Source organism: Neoarius graeffei, chromosome 15 (genome assembly GCF_027579695.1).
Source record: "Neoarius graeffei isolate fNeoGra1 chromosome 15, fNeoGra1.pri, whole genome shotgun sequence".
Taxonomy (NCBI): Eukaryota; Metazoa; Chordata; class Actinopteri; order Siluriformes; family Ariidae; genus Neoarius; species Neoarius graeffei.
The window spans coordinates 27115469-27137426 of NC_083583.1; the positions used below are offsets into that span (position 1 = coordinate 27115469).

The 21958-nt window shown below is 43.2% G+C and overlaps 1 protein-coding gene across 1 annotated transcript in view; it reads right to left on the bottom strand.

Moving 5' to 3' along the window:
• Nucleotides 1–21958, bottom strand: part of lrrk1 (leucine-rich repeat kinase 1) — a 266364-nt gene that overhangs the window by 236944 nt on the left and 7462 nt on the right. Inside the window, exon 2 of the mRNA XM_060941094.1 lies at nt 4671–4818. Coding sequence (XP_060797077.1) covers nt 4671–4740 — 70 coding nt within the window. The 5' untranslated portion in view covers nt 4741–4818. The remainder of the gene's footprint in view (nt 1–4670; nt 4819–21958) is intronic.

Sequence of the window (21958 nt, forward strand, 5' to 3'; positions counted from 1 at the left end):
TGCACGAATACTCCTAATAAGAAGGGGTTCCTCCAGAGTCCCTTCAATAATTAAAGGTTCTACATAGGAGCAATCATTGATATGGAAGCATAAGGTTTTCACCAGAGAGACAAATAGAAGAAATCAAAGGCTCTGGATTTAACCTTCATGTAAGAGCATAAGGATCACACATTACCCAAGTTGTTAAACCCATTAAACTAACAAAATGCTTTTCTGTTACTGGGACAAACCCATAGCAAGCACTTTCTTTTCATTTGACCTTGTGCTACATTAAGGGGCTCCACTTCTGCCACCACTGCCAGTTTGTTATTTGTTCTTTATCTTTGTTCTATATTTACTCTTTTTGCACTCTTAATTTTCACTGGGTACTGACAGGATTCATTGAGATTGAAGTGAGTGATAAGCTAGACCATGTCCAGAATGGTGGGGAAAAAACATTTGATAAACTATGGCTTATGACCTGCTTGAAACTCCATCAGAGAGGCAGGAAGTAGGAATCTCTCACTTCTGGATTCAACTGGTAACATGAACTGCATAGAGTCTACAGTCTATGACCATCCAGCACAGTAGATCCACACTGACATTATTTTATAGGCTGCTTGAACCCTGAATTTGAATCTTGGTTGTGTAATGTAACTGCTGGCTTTAGTTATGATGTCAGTAATGCTGTCTGAGGCAAGTATAATAATTTAGAAGTATGCACAACGTTAAACAGCTTCTATCTATCTATCTATCTATCTATCTATCTATCTATCTATCTATCTATCTATCTATCTCAAGGAAAATCATGATTGTGACGTACTCAACATTGTATTTTGCTCTGTTGTGCACCATCACTACCTCTAACCTTCTCCAAACACAGGTTTCAGTTTTATATGTGAAATTCCTTGGTTTCTTTTCATTAATGAGCTTAAATGATGGTATGATGGAAAGAAGGAAGTTGGACATTTTGTGTTTGCAGGAGACGAGGTGGAAAGGAAGCAAGGTCAAGAACATTGGAGGTGGATGCAAGTTGTTTTATTATGGAGTCGATGGAAAGAGAAATGGTGTTGGTATTATTTTGAGGGGAGAGTTGGTCAACAGTGTGATTGATGTGAAGAGGGTGTCAGATAGAGTGATAGGCATGAAGTTGGAGATTCAAGGAGTGGTAATTAATGTTGTGTGCACGTATACCCCACAGGTTGGATGTGAGAATGAAGAGAGAGTTTTTCTGGGAAAAGATGGATGAAGTGGTAGAAAGTATACCGAGGGAGGAGCGCATGCTGATAGGAGCAGATTTCAATGGACATGTTGGCAAGGGAAACAGAGGAGAGGAGAATGTGATGGGCAGATATGGTGTTAGAGAGAGAAATGTGGAAAGGCAAATGGTGGTTGATTTTTCAAAGAGGATGAATTTGGCAATAGTCAATACATACTTCGAGAAGAAAGAGCAGCACAGGGTGACGTTTAAGAGTGGAGGAAGATCTACAAAGGTGGACTACATACTCTGTAGAAGGGATAACCTGAAGGAGATTGGAGGCTGTAAAGTGATGGCAGGGGAGAGTGTAGGTAGACAACATCGAATGGTCATGCGCACGATGAGCTTGATAGTGAAAAAGAGGAAGCGTGAAATAGTGGAGCCGAAGATTAAGTGGTGGAAACTAAAAGAGGTTGAACATCAGAAGAAGGAGTTTAGGGAAGAAATGAGATGAGCATTGAGTGGTAATGGAAGGTCTGCCAGAAGATTAGGATACGACTGCTATACTAGTAAGAAAGGCAGCAAGGAAGGTGCTAGGGTGGTCATCAGGAAGGAGGAAGGAAGACAAGGAGGTGGAACAAAGAAGTGCAGGAAATTATAAAAGAGAAGAGCCTAGCAAAGAAGAATTGGGACAATCAGAGAAATGAGGAAAGCAGGCGGTTATACAGAGAGACGAGACAGAAGGCAAAAAGAGCGGTAGCGAAGGTGAAAGCAGATGCATACCAGGAGTTGTACGAAAGACTGGAGACCAAAGAAGGAGAGAAAGACCTGTACAGACTAGCTAGGCAGAGAAACAGGGAAGCGAAGGATGTACAGCAGGTAAGAGTGATGAAAGATGGAAATGGAAATGTGCTGACTAACAAAGAAAGTGTATTAAGAAGGTGGAAAGAGTACTTTGAGGATCTATTAAATGAGGAGAATTCAAGAGAGAAAAGGTCAGATTCGTTGGAGACAGCAAATCAGGAAATGGAGTTGGTTAGTAAGGATGAGGTGAGGGCAGCCATGAAAAGAACGAAGACTGGGAAAGCAGTTGGACCAGGTGGTATCCCGATTGAGGTTTGGAGATGTTTGGGTGAGACGGCTGTGGAGTTCCTAACAAGATTGTTTAATAAGATCTTCGAGAATAAGAAAATGCTGAATGAATGGAGAGTGTGCTAGTCCCAATATACAAGAATAAGGGAGATGTACAGAGCTGCAGTAATTACAGAGGGATAAAACTGATGAGCCACACCATGAAGTTATGGGAAAGGGTATTGGAGGCGAGCTTGAGAAGAGAGCTAGCAATCTGTGAACAGCAGTACGGGTTTATGCCAAGGAAGAGCACGTCAGATGCAATTTTTGCTTTAAGAATGTTAATGGAGAAGTACAGGGAAGGCCAGAGAAAGCCACATTGCGTGTTTGTAGACCTGGAGAAAGCATATGATAGAGTGCCGAGAGATGAGTTATGGTATTATATGAGAAAGTGTGGAGTGAATGAGAAGTATGTTAGAGTGGTGCAAGACATGTATGAGAACAGTGAAACAGCAGTGAGGCGTGCAGTTGGAACGACTGAATGGTTCAAGGTGAAGGTGGGACTTCATCAAGGATCTGCTTTGAGTCCCTTCTTGTTTGCCATAGTGATGAATAGCTTGACAGACGAAATGAGGCAAGAGTCACCATGGAACATGATGTTCGAGGATAATATTGTGATATGTGGTGAAAGTAGAAAGGAGGTTGAGCTGGGTTTGGAGTGATTGAGGTATGCATTGGAATGAAGAGGAATGAAGGTGAGCAGTAGCAAAAAAGAATACATGTGCATCAATGAGAATGGGGATGAGAGTGTAGTGAAGATGCAAGGAGCAGACGTAAAGAAAGTTGGTGAATTCAAGTACCTGGGGTCAACTGTGCAGGAAAATGAGGGCTGCGATAGTGAGGTGAGAAAGAGAGAGTGCAGGCAGGGTGGAGCAGTTGGAGAAGGATTTCGGGAGTCATTTGTGATAGGAAAGTCCCAGCAAAAGTGAAAGGTAAGATGTATAAGACAGTAGGGAGACCAGCTGTGATGTATGGATTGGAGACCGTACCCTTAACGAAGAGACAGGAGGCAAAGTTGGAGGTGGCGGAGTTGAGGATGTTAAGGTTTGTGATGGGAGTGACTAGGTTGGACAGGATAAGGAACGAGCACATCAGAGGGACAGCACATGTGGAGAGCTTGGGAATTAAGCTAAGAGAGCCGATACTGAGATGGCATGGGCACATCCTGAGAAGAGATGCAGAGCATGTTGGAAGGAGAATGTTGAGGATAGAGCTGCCAGGCACACGAAAACGAGGAAGACCAAAGAGGAGATACATGAATGTGGTGAGAGAGGACATGAAAGTGGTAGAGGAGAACAGGGAGCAATAGAGACGAAAGATCTGCTGTGGCGACCCCTAATCGGGAGCAGCCAAAAGATGATGATGATTTTGGGTCAAAGTCACCAAACTTTGTGGGTTTTTTTATTTATTTATTTTTATCAGGTTTGATTGATGATTCTTTACATGCAGTTTTTATGTCCCAGTGGCTATTGAAAGTACAGTTATGGCTCTCTCCCCATTCATTTAGATAGGTGCTTGATCTTGTTAGTCCACAATAACTCCCAGGGTGCATTGCCAAAATGGCTGCTGAGTGGTAAGACTTGCCTTTAAGGACTTTGCCGATTCTTAAATCAGTGCATTTGGTGAATATCAACACTCCTGTCCAACTAGTGGCTATAGCACAAGAGCAGATTCGGTGTACCATGAAAATGTTCAATTCAAATTCCACCAAAAAATGATTTTGAAAGCTATTGATAAAAACAGAGATAAATCAGAATGCTGCAAGATAACTGCTGATTAATGCTGCAAAATAATAATGCATAGACCTTATAAAGGTTTTCTGATCCCACATTGTCACACAGTGTAGCTGTATCATAATGTTTTTCTCCTGCAGTTGTATTTAGATGTGACCAGCTGCCCTTATATGCAAGAACAATCTCGAGAGCATGGATAAATTCGCAAAACAGAGAACTTCCGATCATCTTGATCCTTACTCAGACTCTGCAGTGAGCAAAATAAAGCAGACAGACAGACAGACAGACCCACAATCTCATAACAATTATGAGACCATATATGGCACCATGTTGGATATGACATTTAATGGTTGCTATTAGTGTTGTGGCAGAAAAAGGTCAGTGTGTACTGATTCACGTTAATCTGACGTGTAAAGAATCTTTCAAAGCTATATCCTAAAAATGTCTTCTGCACATTTTACATACAAAACAAACCTAATGATGATCATAATCATTATTTCTAGAGTTCTGGTAGTTAAACTAAAAGCCTTATGCACAGGGCAAGTCATCAAAGCTTGAAGAAAATCTCAATACGACCACAACCAAAACATATCAAATCACATTTCTGCCTGTTCAGAAAAAAGACTCACCATCTTGCTCGACATCACAGCAGGCAGGCTGGTCTTCAGAGTCTTCATCGGCTCCAACATTCCAGTACATGTTCCAGAACTAACGCAGGAGTCTCAGTCCCACTACGCCATCACAAGACCCCACAAAGCCCTATTATTTACTCCTTCACTGTAAAGAAGAAAAGCACATTAGAAAAGATGATTCACCAGATAGAAACTGAGAGAACAAAACTGATTGTCTTTTTTTAAAATATATCCGTCATCTCTTTGTCTGGCCAAAGGTTATGTTCGCTTAGTGCATAAAAATAAGGAAATCAACAAAGCGGTAGTAAGGATAAATCAATGCAAATCATATCAGTCAAACATGCAAATGGGTCATTTGTACTAAACAGTATAAATGTCGTGAGCCGAATATCTATTTTAACATGAAATTATACTTAAGATTATTTATGCGGAATAAATTTTTACCCAATCTGTAAACAATTCTAAATATACAATTGCTTCTATAAAGTCTGACTTTTGACAAAAGTGTCTAGAGATCCAAAATAACTTATACTTGTCAAACAAACCCTTTATGTTGACACAGAGAAGCTACAGGCTGTAGTCAATCATGATCCTAAACAGGAAGTTAAGAGGCCTTGGTCAGTTTGGTAAGTTTAAAGATATTTCGGAACTGAATTAATAATTTAAGTGGCTGTGTGTACAAGTTTGATGCTGTGTTGATTTCAGAAAACCCACCATAAAGGAGTCATGTCTGCAGGCTGCACAAAATTGTACACCACTGACAAGTGAACTGAATAACATTGATTATCTTGTTACAATGGCACCTCTCAACGGAGGGCTATCCCGGCAGCAAGTGAACAGGCAGTTCTTGAAGTTGATGTGTTGGAAGCAGGAAAAATGGGCAAGTGTAAGGTTCTGAGTGACTTTAACAACGGCCAAATTGTGATGGCTAGATGACTGGGTCTGAGCATCTCCAAAACAGCAGGTCTTGTGGGATGTTCCCAGTACCTACCAAAAGTGGTCCAAGGAAGGACAACCGGTGAACTAGGGACAGGGTCATGAGCACCTAAGACTCATCGATGCATGTAGGGAGTGAAGGCTAACCCATGTGGTCCAACTCCACAGACGAGCTCCTGAAGCACAAATTGCTGAAAAAATGAATGCTGGCTTATAGCAGCAGGGGCATGGTCAAGTGTCAGCTGTGGGCGGCAAGGGGTCAGGTAGAACTGGTCAGTAACATGTTGAGTTTCACCCGTGTTTGTTTACTGGCAATATATTTGTGTCTTTTGTGTCCTTTCAGGAGAAGCCAGTAACCAGAGAGAGAGATTCAACACTGTGTGTGTGTGTGTGTGTACGTACGTACACAGGACAGAGCTGAGTCACTGAAACATGAAATTAAAGAAAAATAAAATGCATCTCGAATTGTCAAACCTGTCTCCCATCTCCTCATTTCTCAAGATCCTTAGATTTATACACGGTTATGATAGAAAGGTGTCAGAACATAAACTGCATAGCTGCTTACTGCATATGGGGCTGCGTAGCTGTAGACCAGTCAGAGTGCCCATGCAGAGTGGACCCCTGTCCACTGCCAAAAGCACTTACAAATGAGTAAATGAGCATCAGAACTGGACCATGGAGCAATGGAAGAAGGTCCTGATCTGATGAATCACATTTTCTTTTACATCATGTGGATGGCCAGGTGCATGTGCATCACTTACCTGGGGAAGAGATGGCAATAGGATGCACTATGGGAAGAAGGCAAGCTGGCAGAGGGAGGGGATGCTCTGGGCAAGGTTCTTCTGGGAAACCTTGGGTCCTGGCCTTCACGTGGATATTATGTTGACACGCATCACTTACCTAAACATTGCAGCAGACCAAGTATACCTCTTCATTGTATTCCCTAATGACAGTGGCCTCTTTCAGCAGGATAATGCACCCTCCCATTGTTCAGGAATGGTTTAAGAAACATGAACAGTTCAAGGTGTTGACTTGCCCTCCAAATTCCCCAGATCTCAATCTGATCAAGCATCTGTGGGACGTGATGGACAATCAAGCCCGATCCATGGAGACCCCACCTCACAACTTACAGGACTTAAAAGATCTGCTGCTAATGTCTTGGCGCCAGATACGGTACCATAGCACACCTTCAGAGGTCTTGTGGAGTCCACAGCTCAATGGGTCAGAGCCGATTTGGCAGCACAAGGGGGGCCGACAGTACTAGGCAAATGGTTTTAATGTTATGACTGGTGTGTGTGTGTGTGTGTGTGTGTGTGTGTATTATATACAGTGCTCAGCATAAATGAGTACACCCCCTTTGAAAAGTAATATTTTAAACAATATCTCAATTTAAATATCTCAATATCTCAGTTTAAAGACATGCAGATTCGATACAATGTAATTGGCGCAAGCTGTTGTGGTTTCCCATGCCATGATATATATATATATATATATATATATATATATATATATATATATATGTAAGGTCCTCTAAAATAACACTGTATTTTATACTCTATATTGGATTGCCCTATTTTCTGTGTAATTAACTCCATTTACCATAATGCCTTGTGGTTTGGAATATTTTCACTGTTCTGATGTGTTGTGACGTTCTGTGCATTCGGACCAATCAGACTTATTTGCTCGTTGTAGTTTTATTTGAATTTTGATGTCAGCCAATGGTAATTGGTATATGTTTAATGCCCGCGAGTTCGCGGGCTTTTTGAGATGTTTCATCACTTCGCGAGGGAGAAGCTCAGGGAGTTCCCGCCTGCTGCCGAGCAGAGAGAGATCGCGTTGTTTGTGAGCTCTATTTCAGCACTTATTTTGCAGACAGTCTTTTTATAGTTTGGTCTGCTTGTGGCCATAAACTCCGGTGTCACTCCAGTGAGTGATCTTGCTGTTTTTTTTCTGCGGACACATCTGCCCTCCGTGCTGTGCCCACCGGAGCGCTTTCGTCAGTCCCGGGAACTCACTGTGTCGGGTCTGGGACCCAGCCAGCTACCGAGGGGTTTGGGGTGAGCAGCATCTTATTCGAGCGAGCTAACCCACAGCAATAGCTAGCCCTCTGCTCAGGAGCATCTGCTGCGTGACTGTACCGACATCTGTAACCTGATCCGTCTGGTTTGACCGGTGGATTGTGAGTAACGCGAACCCACACTTACACTGACACACACACACGCGTTCCTCTGGTCTCGCCTGGATAGCCAGCGTTTTAGAAGGGCATTGCAGCGGTTGCTGTTCTGCCTGCAGTTCAGAGAGCTGCCACCTGTGCACCAACGGGCCCCAACTGCGCGCGCGTTTTTTTCTTGTCCACTTCTTTTCTTTTGATACTTTACCCAGTTTTATTTTCTTACTATGTACTGCTGGTATACACACTGTTGATGTGCTATCTGTAACACCTCTATTATGTAGGCTAATTGTTTCCGCTCTTCTTGTGCCGGTGTTACTATTTTCTTGGTGATTACATTGCATGCTTCTTTGGGAGCATTTATTGTCAAATACTATTATTATTATTATTATTATTGCTATTATTATTGCTATTATTATTATTATTATTATTGCTTATTAATAAATATAATCATTATTATTTAATTATATCTTGGGTGTATTGGTTGCTCATTTGGTTCTTTATATTTGAACATTCTGACATGCGCACTGCAGACTAGCTATTAGTTCTTTCACTCAAGCTACTGTTATTTTAAAGTCTGAGGAAATACACCATACACTAGCTTCAAAGGTAAGTGTAGTATTTTCGCAGTGGAGGCACCGCGCTGTTAAATTTATCATTTATTAGATTCATGCTTATTATTCTCTCTCTCTACTCATACTTGTACCCTTATGGTATCAGGAATCTCAGCCAGCTCACCACTCCACCGCTGAGAACTTAGGACCCTGTTGCGCCATTATTTATTGGGATTTAGGGTAACTCTTTAGTAGCCTATAGCCTACTGTGCTGGGTGATCAGCACCTGTCCAAAAAAAAAAAAAAAAAGGGGGTTACATATATATATATCTCATCTCATTATCTCTAGCCGCTTTATCCTGTTCTACAGGGTCGCAGGCAAGCTGGAGCCTATCCCAGCTGACTACGGGCGAAAGGCGGGGTACACCCTGGACAAGTCGCCAGGTCATCACAGGGTTGACACATAGACACAGACAACCATTCACACTCACGGTCAATTTAGAGTCACCAGTTGACCTAACCTGCATGTCTTTGGACTGTGGGGGAAACCGGAGCACCCGGAGGAAACCCACGCGGACATGGGGAGAACATGCAAACTCCACACAGAAAGGCCCTCGCCGGCCACGGGGCTCGAACCCGGACCTTCTTGCTGTGAGGCGACAACGCTAACCACTACACCACCATGCCGCCATATATATATATATATATATATATATATATATATATATATATATATATATATATATATATATATATCTTCCTATGGCAAAAGCTAAATTAAAAAAAAAAAAATCAATGAACACAAACAATTTCCAAAATGTTGACAAGACAAAAAGTTTAATATAACATCTGTTTAACTTATAAATGGGAAAGTAGGGTTAATAATATAACTCAAGATTACACATTTTTCAGTTTTACTCAAATTAGGGTGGTGCAAAAATGAATACACCCCACAACAAAAATTACTACATCTACTACTTTGTATGGCCTCCATGATTTTTAATGACAGCACCAAGTCTTCTAGGCATGGAATGAACAAGTTGGCGACATTTTGCAACATCAATCTTTTTCCATTCTTCAACAATGACCTCTTTTAGTGACTGGATGCTGGATGGAGAGTGATGCTCAACTTGTCTCTTCAGAATTCCCCATAGGTGTTCAATTGGGTTCAGATCAGGAGACATACTTGGCCACTGAATCACTTTCACCCTGTTCTTCTTCAGAAATCCAACAGTGGCCTTAGATGTGTGTTTAGTCATGTTGGAAAAGTGCACAACGACCAAGGGCACGGAGTGATGGTAGCATCTTCTCTTTCAGTATAGAGCAATACATCTGTGAATTCATGATGCCATCAATGAAATGCAGCTCCCCGACACCAGCAGCACTCATGCAGCCCCACATACAGTAAGGACACTGCCACCACCATGTTTCACTGTAGGCACCAGGCATTTTTCTTTGTATTCCTCACCTTTGCGAAGCCATACAGTTTTGAAGCCATCAGTTCCAAAAATATTTATCTTGGTCTCATCACTCTAGAGTACAGAGTCCCAGTAGTCTTCATCTTTGTCAGCATGGGCCCTGGCAAACTCTAGGTGGGCTTTTTTATGCCTGGGCTTTAGGAGAGGCTTCTTTCATGGACGGCATCCATGCATGCCATTCCTCTGCAGTGTATGCCGTATTGCGTCACAGGAAATAGTCACCACAGTTTGGCTTTCTACTTCTTTAGATAACTGCAGTGAACTTGCATGCCGATTTTCTTCAACCCTTCTCATCAGAAGACGCTCCTGTCGAGGTGTTAACTTCCGTGGATGACCTGGACGTCTCTGTGAGATGGTTGCAGTTCCATCTTTCTTAAATTTTTGTACCACTTTTGCAACAGTATTCTGATTGATAAGTAAAGCTTTGCTGATCTTCTTGTAGCCTTCACCTTTGTGGTGTAAAGAAATTATTTTCTTTAGGGAATTCTGAAGAGACAAGCTGAGCATCACTCTCCATCCAGCATCCAGTCACTAAAAGAGGTCGTTGTTGAAGAATGGAAAAAGATTGATGTTGCAAAATGTTGCCAACTTGTTCATTCCATGCCTAGAAGACTTGGTGCTGTCATTAAAAATCATGGAGGCCATACAAAGTACTAGATGTAGTTTTTGTTGTGGGGTGTACTCATTTTTGCACCACCCTAATTTGAGTAAAACTGAAAAAATGTGTAATCTCAGTTATATTATTAAACTTACTTTCACGTTATAAGTTAAACAGATGTTATATTAAACTTTGTCTTGTCAACATTTTGGAAATTGTTCGTGTTCATTGAGATATTGTTTAAAATGTTACTTTTCAAAGGGGGTGTACTCATTTACGCTGAGCACTGTATATCTGGAAAGGAGTGTTTTACTGGGAAATATACCACTTGTATTTGTCATACAAGCTACGTCCGGGACACGGAGATTCAAAACCGCGACAAAAATCTCTGTGTGATGCTCGTGAGGAAATCGATGAATTGTTTTGATAAATTTGGGTACTTTTTGTTTGTGAATGTGTTTATATAATAAAAAGAACCGCACATGTTGGCTTGAAGATATGAAGTTTATCTTCTCGTGTTGAAAAACTCACATTTTTCACATGAAATACATCGTGGATCTGAGTGAAATATTTCCCAATATTTCACTCCGATGACGTCACTCTTAGTGTTTTTCTCGCTGACTAGACGTGCGTTGTCAAAATGGCGAACTGTTTCAAAATTAAAATTCTTTTGATTAACTTGCGTATTTTTTTCTGTGGATGTGTCCATATAATATAAAGATCATTACACGGTGCTGTGAATATATGAAGAAGTTTATCTTCTCATGTTCAAAATATTTTCACTTGTTCACTTTGCTCACTCATGAATATATTCACCACTCGAAGACAAACTATTTTCACGCAACTGTGTAAATCCTCCCTCTCTCTCTCGTGTACGTGTTACACACACACACCACTCGCCCCTCCTTTGGGTGGTCTGTTTTCCCCCCTCAAGCTCGGTTCCTCTACCAGAGGCCTGGGAGCTGGGAGTTTGAGGGTCCTGAGCAGTATCAAATGGCCCTTTTCCACTACCCTTTTTCAGCTCACTTCAGCTCGCTTCAGCCTGACACGGCTCACGTTTCGACTACCTTAGAGCAGCACGACTCAGCTCGCTTCAGCCCTGCTCAGCCCCCAAAACTCGCACGGTTTTGGAGTGGGGCTGAAGCGAGCCAAACCGAGCCGAGTGGGGCTAGGGGCGTGAGGAGACACTCCCCTGTGCACTGACTGGTGAGGAGGAGTGTCCTCACATGCCCACACACGCCCCGCGAGCACGCTGGGATCTGTAAACACCGTAAACCCGGAAGAAGAAGAATTACAAATTACGAGAATTTCTGAAGCCTTATGCGCCTCGCCTCATCTATACGCTCTTGCCAGTATCTGTTGGCTTTGTCGGTGACAACAAGCCACAGCACCAAGACCAGCAACACTAACGACTCCATGTCCTCCATGTTTATTGTTTACTATCCGGGTCGTGAGACTACCGCTTAAAAGATCACTGATGTCACCGTTTGCGCTGCCTAACGACATCACGTGACGTCCACCCACTTTCGCTAACTCCACCCAATGTGTCCACCCACTTCCAGCCAGCACGGTTCAGCGTGGTTGTAGTCGAAATGCAACTCCAACAGCCCCACTCAGCTCGACTCAGCCCAACTCAGCACGGCACAGCTCAGCCCTACTCAGCCGCGTTGGTAGTGGAAAAGCGGCATTAGTTGTTCCTAGGACTGCACTTTTCTGGACAAAGATCTCAGATGTTTCACAGAACCGTTGTATCAAAATATAATATCCGTCATATCACCCAACCCTAATGTGACCTATGAACTTCCCTTTCTTGTTAACGTCTTGGTTGATTGATTACATTTGGGCTAAGGAGAAAATGGTTTTCATTTTATTCGTGGCTGAACCATCACTATAAGCACACAGTCAGTCAGTCAGTCTGTGGCAGTCTAGGGATTCGAATTCACAACCTGCCAGTCAAAACCTTAACCTCCGAGTTACCCCTGCCCCAGTAGCTCAATACACAACACAAGTGGACAAATTGATGACCAACATACCCAAGACAAGCAGGGTTTTTTGTCTGATATATAAATAAAAATTAGTTCAATACCTCAAAAAAGAAAATAAAGCAGTGTAAAAACATTGTATGTATGTCTGAAACATCTCAATGTTTCAAAGTAACTGTAGCCACTTGTCCTGAAGACCACCACCTGCTGCACCCCACACATCAGCCAAGGCATGATTTTTGCTGTCAGAAGAATGGTTTTAGATTAAATTAGCATGTACAGATGACAGACCATCTTTTAAGAATCAGGAACATGTAGGTATGTGGAAACACTGACAAAACAGAGGAAAATAAAATTTGATACAAAGCCATCATTGAATTCTCCTCCTTACTGCAACCAGTCGCCTCATGCTTAAACATATTAGAAGGAAATAAAGATGAGAGCCAGAATCAAATAATACCTTTTATGTGCCATGCGAGGCCTTGAACTCCACAGCTCATACCCAAAACCTTTCCCACTGACTTTTTGACAAGGGTGCAAACACAACGTGGTTCAACTGAAAAGCATAATAATTATACAAAGATGTGTTTCTTGTAGCGCAGCATGTTACATTAGCGGTTACCTTTTAGCCTAGCCTTAGGAAAACATGGACTGGACAGCACATTGGAGCTTGTACTTTTCTCATGGGTTAGCTAATAAATGTATGATTTGTCCATCCCTGAGAGCCTTTTCAACTTTATTGTAACACCATTTCCAATTCACCACTCTAATTATGGTAAAAGAGACTTTACCCTGTCCACTGTATAACTTTCGGAAGATGCCAACATCTTCATTTCGGTTCATCCTGACAGCTCTTCTCCAGTCTGCCTCCCAGTAAGTGAGGAATAGTGCAGCCTACAGACATGACTCATTCATGCTCTGCCTGGAACAATGAAGTCATCAGTCTCTTTAACAAACAGACCAGAGTCCTGTTTTGTTTCCTACACTAGGCATTTTAAAATAAATTTCAGTGAGGCAGCAAACATTGCTAGTCACTACCCTCACTGTGCCAGGCTGCCATCAACATCACTGGGTAGGAGGTCTTGCATTGCTCATGGAAGTCATTGGATAATCCAACCTTATTAACCTTGAGAGAAAAATTCATTTATTTACAAATGAAACATGAGAGGCTATGGATTAACCAGCAGCCCATTTAGGACATGTCTAAATTTTCCTGTTTAACAACTAGGAACCAAATTGAAATCTTTGGGCGGCATGGTGGTGTAGTGGTTAGCACTGTCGCCTCACAGCAAGAAGGTTCTGGGTTTGAGCCCAGCGGCTGACGGGGGCCTTTCTGTGTGGAGTTTGCATGTTCTCCCCGAGTCTGTGTGGGTTTCCTCCGGGTGCTCTGGTTTCCCGCACAGTCCAAAGACATGCAGGTTAGGTTACCATGGAGTGGCCTTTGGCTGAAGTGCCCTTGAGCAAGGTGCCTAACCCCCAACTGCTCTCCAGGTGCTGTAGCATAGCTGCCCACTGCTTTGGGTATGTGTGTGTACTCATTGCTCATGTGTGTGTTCACTGCTTCAGATGGGTTAAACGCAGAGGATGAATTTCACTGTGCTTGAGTGTGCATGTGACACATAAAGGCTTCTTCTTTACTGTGTGAAAATAGAAATTATTTGACCAGTGAGAGATAAAAGAATAAAATGCAGTAACTAGCAAAATATTTATACAAAAGTCATTCAGTCTTGATTCTGCTATAGATCCAACTATAATTAAATGGGACTGCTATATTTTAATACCGCAAGCTGGCCTAGTGGTTAGCGTGCCCACCTCTCAACCGGGAGATCACGAGTGCTACTTGTGGTCAGGTCATACCAATGACCATCTTAGAAATAACACCTACTGCCATCTGGTGAGGCACACCGCAATACAGATGGGAGTAGGGAGTCAAACTCTCGCGGTTACCAGATCTATGTAATAGGCAAGAGGCTGAGGTCTATAGAAACGGACATCAGCACTGCCCAGTGTGCCAAGTGTCTGGTTAGTACTGTGATGGAAGACTGCCTGGGAAGATCAGGTCCTGGCACAGGAGGAACTTTGACTTGACTTTATATTTTAATCGGACATTTACTCGCTCTATTTAGAAAACCACAGATTCTGTACACTGGCGCTTTAATGATTCCTTGCAGACAGTCTGAACTCCACAGAAGTCCATTATATTCATTGATGCATCATTAATCCAAAGCATGTGGCCACAAGGTCACCATCAGACACCACCAAACTCCTAAAGAACCCTATTAGAAAATCATTAAGCATTTCTAAAACCAGTCACCTTTACATCAGCAGTGTCAAATTCAGGACTTGGAGAACCTGGTACTTCCCTGATTATCAAAGACCAAATTCTGCTTAGTAAAGCCTTGATAAGCAAATGAGCTGAATCAGGAGTTCAGCAGAAATAGTTCTCGTTCTATTAAATGTATAGTCAGCAGTTTCACTGGTGTTTCTTTTTCATCCAATGGCCACATACCTAACACAGAGAGAGAGAGAGAGAGAGAGAGAGAGAGAGAGAGAGAGAGATAAGCAAAAAGATCTATGTAATAGGCGAGAGGCTGAGGGCTATAGAAATGGAGATCGGTACTGCCCAGTGTGTTAAGTGCCTGGTTAGTACTGTGATAGAAGACTGCCTGGGAAGATCAGGTCCTGAATCAGGAGTTCAGCAGAAATAGTTCTCATTCTATTAAATGTATAGTCAGCAATTTCATTGGTGTTTCTCTTTCAACCAACATCCACATACCTAACACACACACACACACACACACACACACACACACACACACACACACACACACACACACACACAGAGAGCTAAGCAAAAAGATTAACAAGCAAATATAGACACTTTTGTCCTAATTGGTTAAATATTGTTGGCAGGGGCGGCACAGTGGTGTAGTGGTTAGCGCTGTCGCCTCACAGCAAGAAGGTCCGGGTTCGAGCCCCGTGGCCGGCGAGGGCCTTTCTGTGCGGAGTTTGCATGTTCTCCCCGTGTCCGCGTGGGTTTCCTCCGGGTGCTCCGGTTTCCCCCACAGTCCAAAGACATGCAGGTTAGGTTAACTGGCGACTCTAAATTGACCGTAGGTGTGAATGTGAGTGTGAATGGTTGTCTGTGTCTATGTGTCAGCCCTGTGATGACCTGGCGACTTGTCCAGGGTGTACCCCGCCTTTCGCCCGTAGTCAGCTGGGATAGGCTCCAGCTTGCCTGCGACCCTGTAGAACAGGGTAAAGCGGCTAGAGATGATGAGATGAGATTGTTGGCAGGGCCATTTACTCGCTCTATATTGACAACAACTTATCACAACTTATGCAACTGTCAGTTGAATGTGCCTGTAGGCCTTTTAGGCAACTGAACCTCTCAAGTACACGATGAATAGGCTATAATGAAAGGCAATAAAGACAAAGTAAACAAACTAATGATCAACAACCAGTATCATTCTTAAAAGTTTGTCCTCCTAGCTTTTCTTGTAGAAAAGTCATCAATTAGACTTGAAAAATCCAATGAACGCAGAATGTCACTTTCAAGAGACATTAGAGACAGGTGATTCAATCTGCATTGGCCCATGGTGGCTCTCAGTCTACTTTTAACCAATCCCAGTTTAGAAAAAGACCGCTCTCCACTGGCATTAGTCACAGGCAAAGTCAGAAAGAGTCGTAGGGCAATGTCAACATTTGGGAACACCGGCAGCAAGTTCCTCGTTCTAAAAACTTGCAGAAGAGATCTAGCAGAGGTGCCCTGGTTCTCCATTTCACTAACAAATTGTCTAAACTGCACAAGCTCTTCCACAAAATCTGCTTCCACATCACCAGAATATAGTTTCTGGAGCTCACAGGCATCCCTGCGGAGATCTGGCAAGGGCATGGACACGATGTTATTCAAAAATCCGAATGTTTGGTTAATTGTTTTGTAGGAATCATATCTCCAATCTAGTTCTGCAACGAGACGGTCAATTATCGCAAGAAACACCCTTGTTCTAAACGTGTCTCGACCCGATATCTCATGCTCTGGCTCAGTCGATTCATCGTGTTGTCTTTTTCTTTTTCTCTGTCTATGTGTGTCTGTTTTGTAATTTTGAGCGACAGTTGGAGACATGTTTTTTGCATCACTCTCAAATTGGTCAAAATCATCGCATAGGCTGGCCACATAACCCCTCAATGAGCTGACCAACTGAACAGCATTGCATAAATCCAGTTCCACTGCTTGCAGAGCAACACTAGTTTTGTGGAAACATTGCAGTATGTTGTTCCATAGATTACACAAGAACGCATTCTCTAATTCATCCATCTTCGAATTGTATGTTGCGGCTTCGCACTGTGTTGTTACACTTTGACTGGGGTCTTTACTCAATTCCAACAGCGACTCCTGAATGTTGCCATAGTTCTGGTGAAGCGCTTTGGTTGCTGATGCGTGAGCTGACCATCTGGTATCGGAGAGACTTTTAAGAGTCTCGATCTTAGCGTTTTCATTAGGTGTCAGACCAGCTGTTATTGTCTGCCAATGAGATGTAGATTTGGACGCAAAGTTAAAAAGTGCCTGTACTAAAGTGAAAAAAGCATCCGTCTCAAAGCAGCTGTTGACACTGTTGATCCCAACTAAATTCAAAGTGTGTGCGGCACAAGGTACCCATTCAGCCAGAGGGTTTATCTGTCTGATTCGTGCTTGTAGGCCACTGTAAGTACCACACATATTTGCAGCATTGTCATAACACTGGCCTCTACAGTTATTGATGTCAAGCTGCATGTCATTCAACACGCCAAGAACAGCCTGGAAAAGTGATTCTCCCGAGTGAGACTGAATTGGCAGAAATTTCACAAAATGCTCTGCAACACGCCCATCTGTTGACACATAGCGTATAATGAATGTCAGCTGATGTGTGCACAACGTCTGGAGTTGAATCAACACTAATCGAGAAATACTTCGCCCCTTTTATCTGGCTGATAATTTCGGTAAGAACCCTCTCTCCCATCAGTTCGATAAACTCCAGACACGTTGTTGACGAAAGGTAAGAGGGTACTCCCTTGCCAGCATTGCCATATTTCTCGATATGCATTTTCAGAAAGGGGTCGAATTCGCTAATTACTTCCAGCGTTCCCATAAAGTTGCCATTATCCAATCTGCCAAAGATTTCACTATTCCCCCTAAAAGGCAGCCCTCGCTCCGCTAGATGTCTGACCACCACAACCACTCTCCTCAAAACCTCTCTCCAGTACGCACACTCACTATCAAACTGGCTTCTCACTGCAGATCCCAGTGCTCCATTGTTCATATCCCAAAATAGCTACTGGACACTTAGATAGTAAAATTGAATAGTTGATAATTTGATGACTTGAGCCTGGTTTTGTCAAAAGCTGAAATCTGTTTATGCAATACAAATGAGATTTTGAAATTAAAAAAAAAAAAAACAACCACGTGCTTTGCTTTTTCATGGCGTAAATTGTGATTCTAAGTCCTCAAATTAACTAAGATCATGTAATTTTTTTTTCTGTAACACCTTTTTTTTCCATGGTGGGGGTTTTAACCCCACGCACAACCTCCAACCGGGAGGACCGGGTGATCGGATTTCGTCTGGTCTCTACCCTTTGACCTGTCTGGCATGGGTGGCCCTACCAGGAGCTTTTGCTCCCGCCAGCATAGCGCTCCAGGTCATAGAAACACAGCTGCTCCACCACAACAAGGTACCGATCACAGTTGGAGTAGCCCCCTAGTAACATCCCAAGGCATGCCCTGTGCTGGAACCCACAAGGGAAAAGGAAGCCAGGATGACCAAAGAACACATGGAGGTGCTCAATAGAAGATAAAGCCAGGACCATCGGACTAGAGTGGACAAAGACCGACGTAAATGGCGGATGACAGTGGATGACCTATGCTCCTCGAAGGGGCGAAGGGATTAAGTCATATACAGTTTGGTTCATTTACAACCCCGATTCCAAAAAAGTTGGGACAAAGTACAAATTGTAAATAAAAACGGAATGCAATAATTTACAAATCTCAAAAACTTATATTGTATTCACAATAGAACATAGACAACATGTCAAATGTCGAAAGTGAGACATTTTGAAATTTCATGCCAAATACTGGCTCATTTGAAATTTCATGACAGCAACACATCTCAAAAAAGTTGGGACAGGGGCAATAAGAGGCTGGAAAAGTTAAAGGTACAAAAAAGGAACAGCTGGAGGACCAAATTGCAACTCATTAGGTCAATTGGCAATAGGTCATTAACATGACTGGGTATAAAAAGAGCATCTTGGAGTGGCAGCGGCTCTCAGAAGTAAAGATGGGAAGAGGATCACCAATCCCCCTAATTCTGCGCCGACAAATAGTGGAGGAATATCAGAAAGGAGTTCGACAGTGTAAAATTGCAAAGAGTTTGAACATATCATCATCTACAGTGCATAATATCATCAAAGGGTGCGTAAGGGTCAAGGCCGGAAAACCATACTGGGTGCCCGTGATCTTCGGGCCCTTAGACGGCACTGCATCACATACAGGAATGCTTCTGTATTGGAAATCACAAAATGGGCTCAGGAATATTTCCAGAGAATATTATCTGTGAACACAATTCACCGTGCCATCTGCCGTTGCCAGCTAAAACTCTATAGTTCAAAGAAGTCGTCGTATCTAAACATGATCCAGAAGCACAGACGTCTTCTCTGGGCCAAGGCTCATTTAAAATGGACTGTGGCAAAGTGGAAAATTGTTCTGTGGTCAGACGAATCAAAATTTGAAGTTCTTTATGGAAATCAGGGACGCCGTGTCATTCGGACTAAAAAGGAGAAGGACGACCCAAGTTGTTATCAGCGCTCAGTTCAGAAGCCTGCATCTCTGATGGTATGGGGTTGCATTAGTGCGTGTGGCATGGGCAGCTTACACATCTGGAAAGACACCATCAATGCTGAAAGGTATATCCAGGTTCTAGAGCAACATATGCTCCCATCCAGACGACGTCTCTTTCAGGGAAGACCTTGCATTTGCCAACATGACAATGCCAAACCACATACAGCATCAATTACAGCATCATGGCTGCGTAGAAGAAGGGTCCAGGTACTGAACTGGCCAGCCTGCAGTCCAGATCTTTCACCCATAGAAAACATTTGGCGCATCATAAAATGGAAGATACAACAAAAAAAAGACCTAAGACAGTTGAGCAACTAGAATCCTACATTAGACAAGAATGGGTTAACATTCCTATCCCTAAACTTGAGCAACTTGTCTCCTCAGTCCCCAGACGTTTACAGACTGTTGTAAAGAGAAAAGGGGATGTCTCACAGTGGTAAACATGGCCTTGTCCCAACTTTGAGATGTGTTGTTGTCATGAAATTTAAGATCACCTAATTTTTCTCATTAAATGATACACTTTCTCAGTTTAAACATTTGATATGTCATCTATGTTCTATTCTGAATAAAATATGGAATTTTGAAACTTCCACATCATTGCATTCCGTTTTTATTTACAATTTGTACTTTGTCCCAACTTTTTTGGAATTGGGGTTTGTGGTAGTGGGGGCGTGGTCAAGCGCCGGTCTGAGACAGGAGGGCAGAGTCAGTGAAGGTAAGTGGCAGAATCACTATACCTGATGTCAATTAACCTGTGTTTGTGTGTCTTCCCAGTGACCGTGCCCTATATAAAGAGAGAGAGAGAGCAGAGGAAGTGAGCTCTCTCCTGAACCCGACGACTTGTGTGTGTGTGTATGACTGGGAGAGTTATTTTGTGTCTGAAAAGAACAAATAAACCATAAGTTATGGAACTTTATTCTGGCCTGCCGTCTTTCTGTGCTCCTCCCCCTCCTACGAACTGCCACAGTGGTGCTGAAACCCGGGACGGAGCACAGGAAAAGAACTGCCGCATGGAGTCCTCCCCCTTCGCAGACCTGGTCCATGCCCTCACCATGGCCCAGCAGAGTCAGCACCAGGCGCTAGTCACCCTCTGGAAGGAGCAAGAGCGCCGGTTCGAGGCCCTGGTGCTGGCACAGCAGGAAGATCGACAGGCGTTCCGGCACCTCCTCGCGTCGGCGGGGTCCACCATCCCCACCGCCGCGGGCCCTTCTTCCCTCACCCTAGCCAAGATGGGCCCGCAGGACGACCCCGAGGCCTTCCTCATGCTCTTCAAGCAGACAGCAGAGGCCTCGGGCTGGCCGGTGGAACAGCGAGCGGCGCGCCTCCTCCCCCTGCTAACGGGCGAGGCGCAGCTGGTAAGGTAAGTGGCAGAATCACTATACCTGATGTCAATTAACCTGTTTTTGTGTGTCTTCCCAGTGACCACGCCCTATACAAACAGAGAGAGAGCAGAGGAAGTGAGCTCTCTCCTGAACCAGACAACTTGTGTGTGTGTGTATGACTGGGAGAGTTATTTTGTGTCTGAAAAGAACAAATAACGCATAAGTTATGGAACTTTATTCTGGCCTGCCGTCTTTCTGTGCTCCTCCCCCTCCTACGAACTGCCACAGGGTTGTATATGCTTAGTGAAAGAGAAAACTGCCCAAACGATGTAAGCACGAAGATGTATTTTCACTGCCACCCACAGCATTACTGTACAAGGATTATCACATACACTATATGGTCAAAAGTATGTGGGTCATCAGACCAATATATATGAGCCTTCCCCAAACTGTTCTCACAAAACTGGAAGGACAGAATTGTCTAGCATGTCTCTGTATGCTGTAATCCAAAGCTGTTCAAGTATGAGAATGTCCCGTTGCACAAAATGTGGTCCAGAAAGACATGGTTTGCTAAGCTTGAAGTGGAAGAACTCAAGTGGCCTGCATGAAGCCCTGATCTTAACCCAACTGAACAACTTTGGGATGAAATGGATCGCGGACTCCACACCAGACCTCTTCATCTCTCACTAATGTTCTTGTGGCTGAAAGGGAAAATCCCCACAACCACATTCCAACATTGCATGGACATTTTCTTTAGACAAGAGCAGAAATACAGCAAAACATGGTTTGGCAGTGGGGGTGTGGCCAAGCATCGGTTTCTGAATGGAGGTCGGGGCCAGGGAAGGCAAGTGGCAAAGTCAGTACATCTGTTGCCGATTAATGTTGTGTGTATATGTGTTTTGCAGTGAGGATGGAAAGTACAAAAGGAGGGAGAGAGCGAAGAGAAAGGACCCTCCTGACCAGAGCACATGTCTGTGTGTGTGTGTGTTCGTGTGTGTGGGTGGGTGAGCAAATGAACGAGAGTCGTAAAGCTGAAAAGCAAGCATGAACATTAAACAAAGTCTGTGTCAACATCAGTCCCTGCCTGCCGCGCTTCAATATTCAACCCACATCAGGAACATATTACACATGGACATCCTTTTATTAATTCAACTACTTCAAGCAAATGGCAAAAAGTACCTAAATTTTACACAAGCATGAGGATGTCCTGAATAAGTATCCTGTAGTCATGTAAAACTTAACAGCTCATGTTACTACAATGTGCAAGGAAAAGATTTAGTGGTCTTGCCAGGTTTCTGAACAACGGTCATTAACTACACTTGAACTACTGATTATAGTTTTTGAGTCTTGATGTATAGTATATCTGTTCTTTCC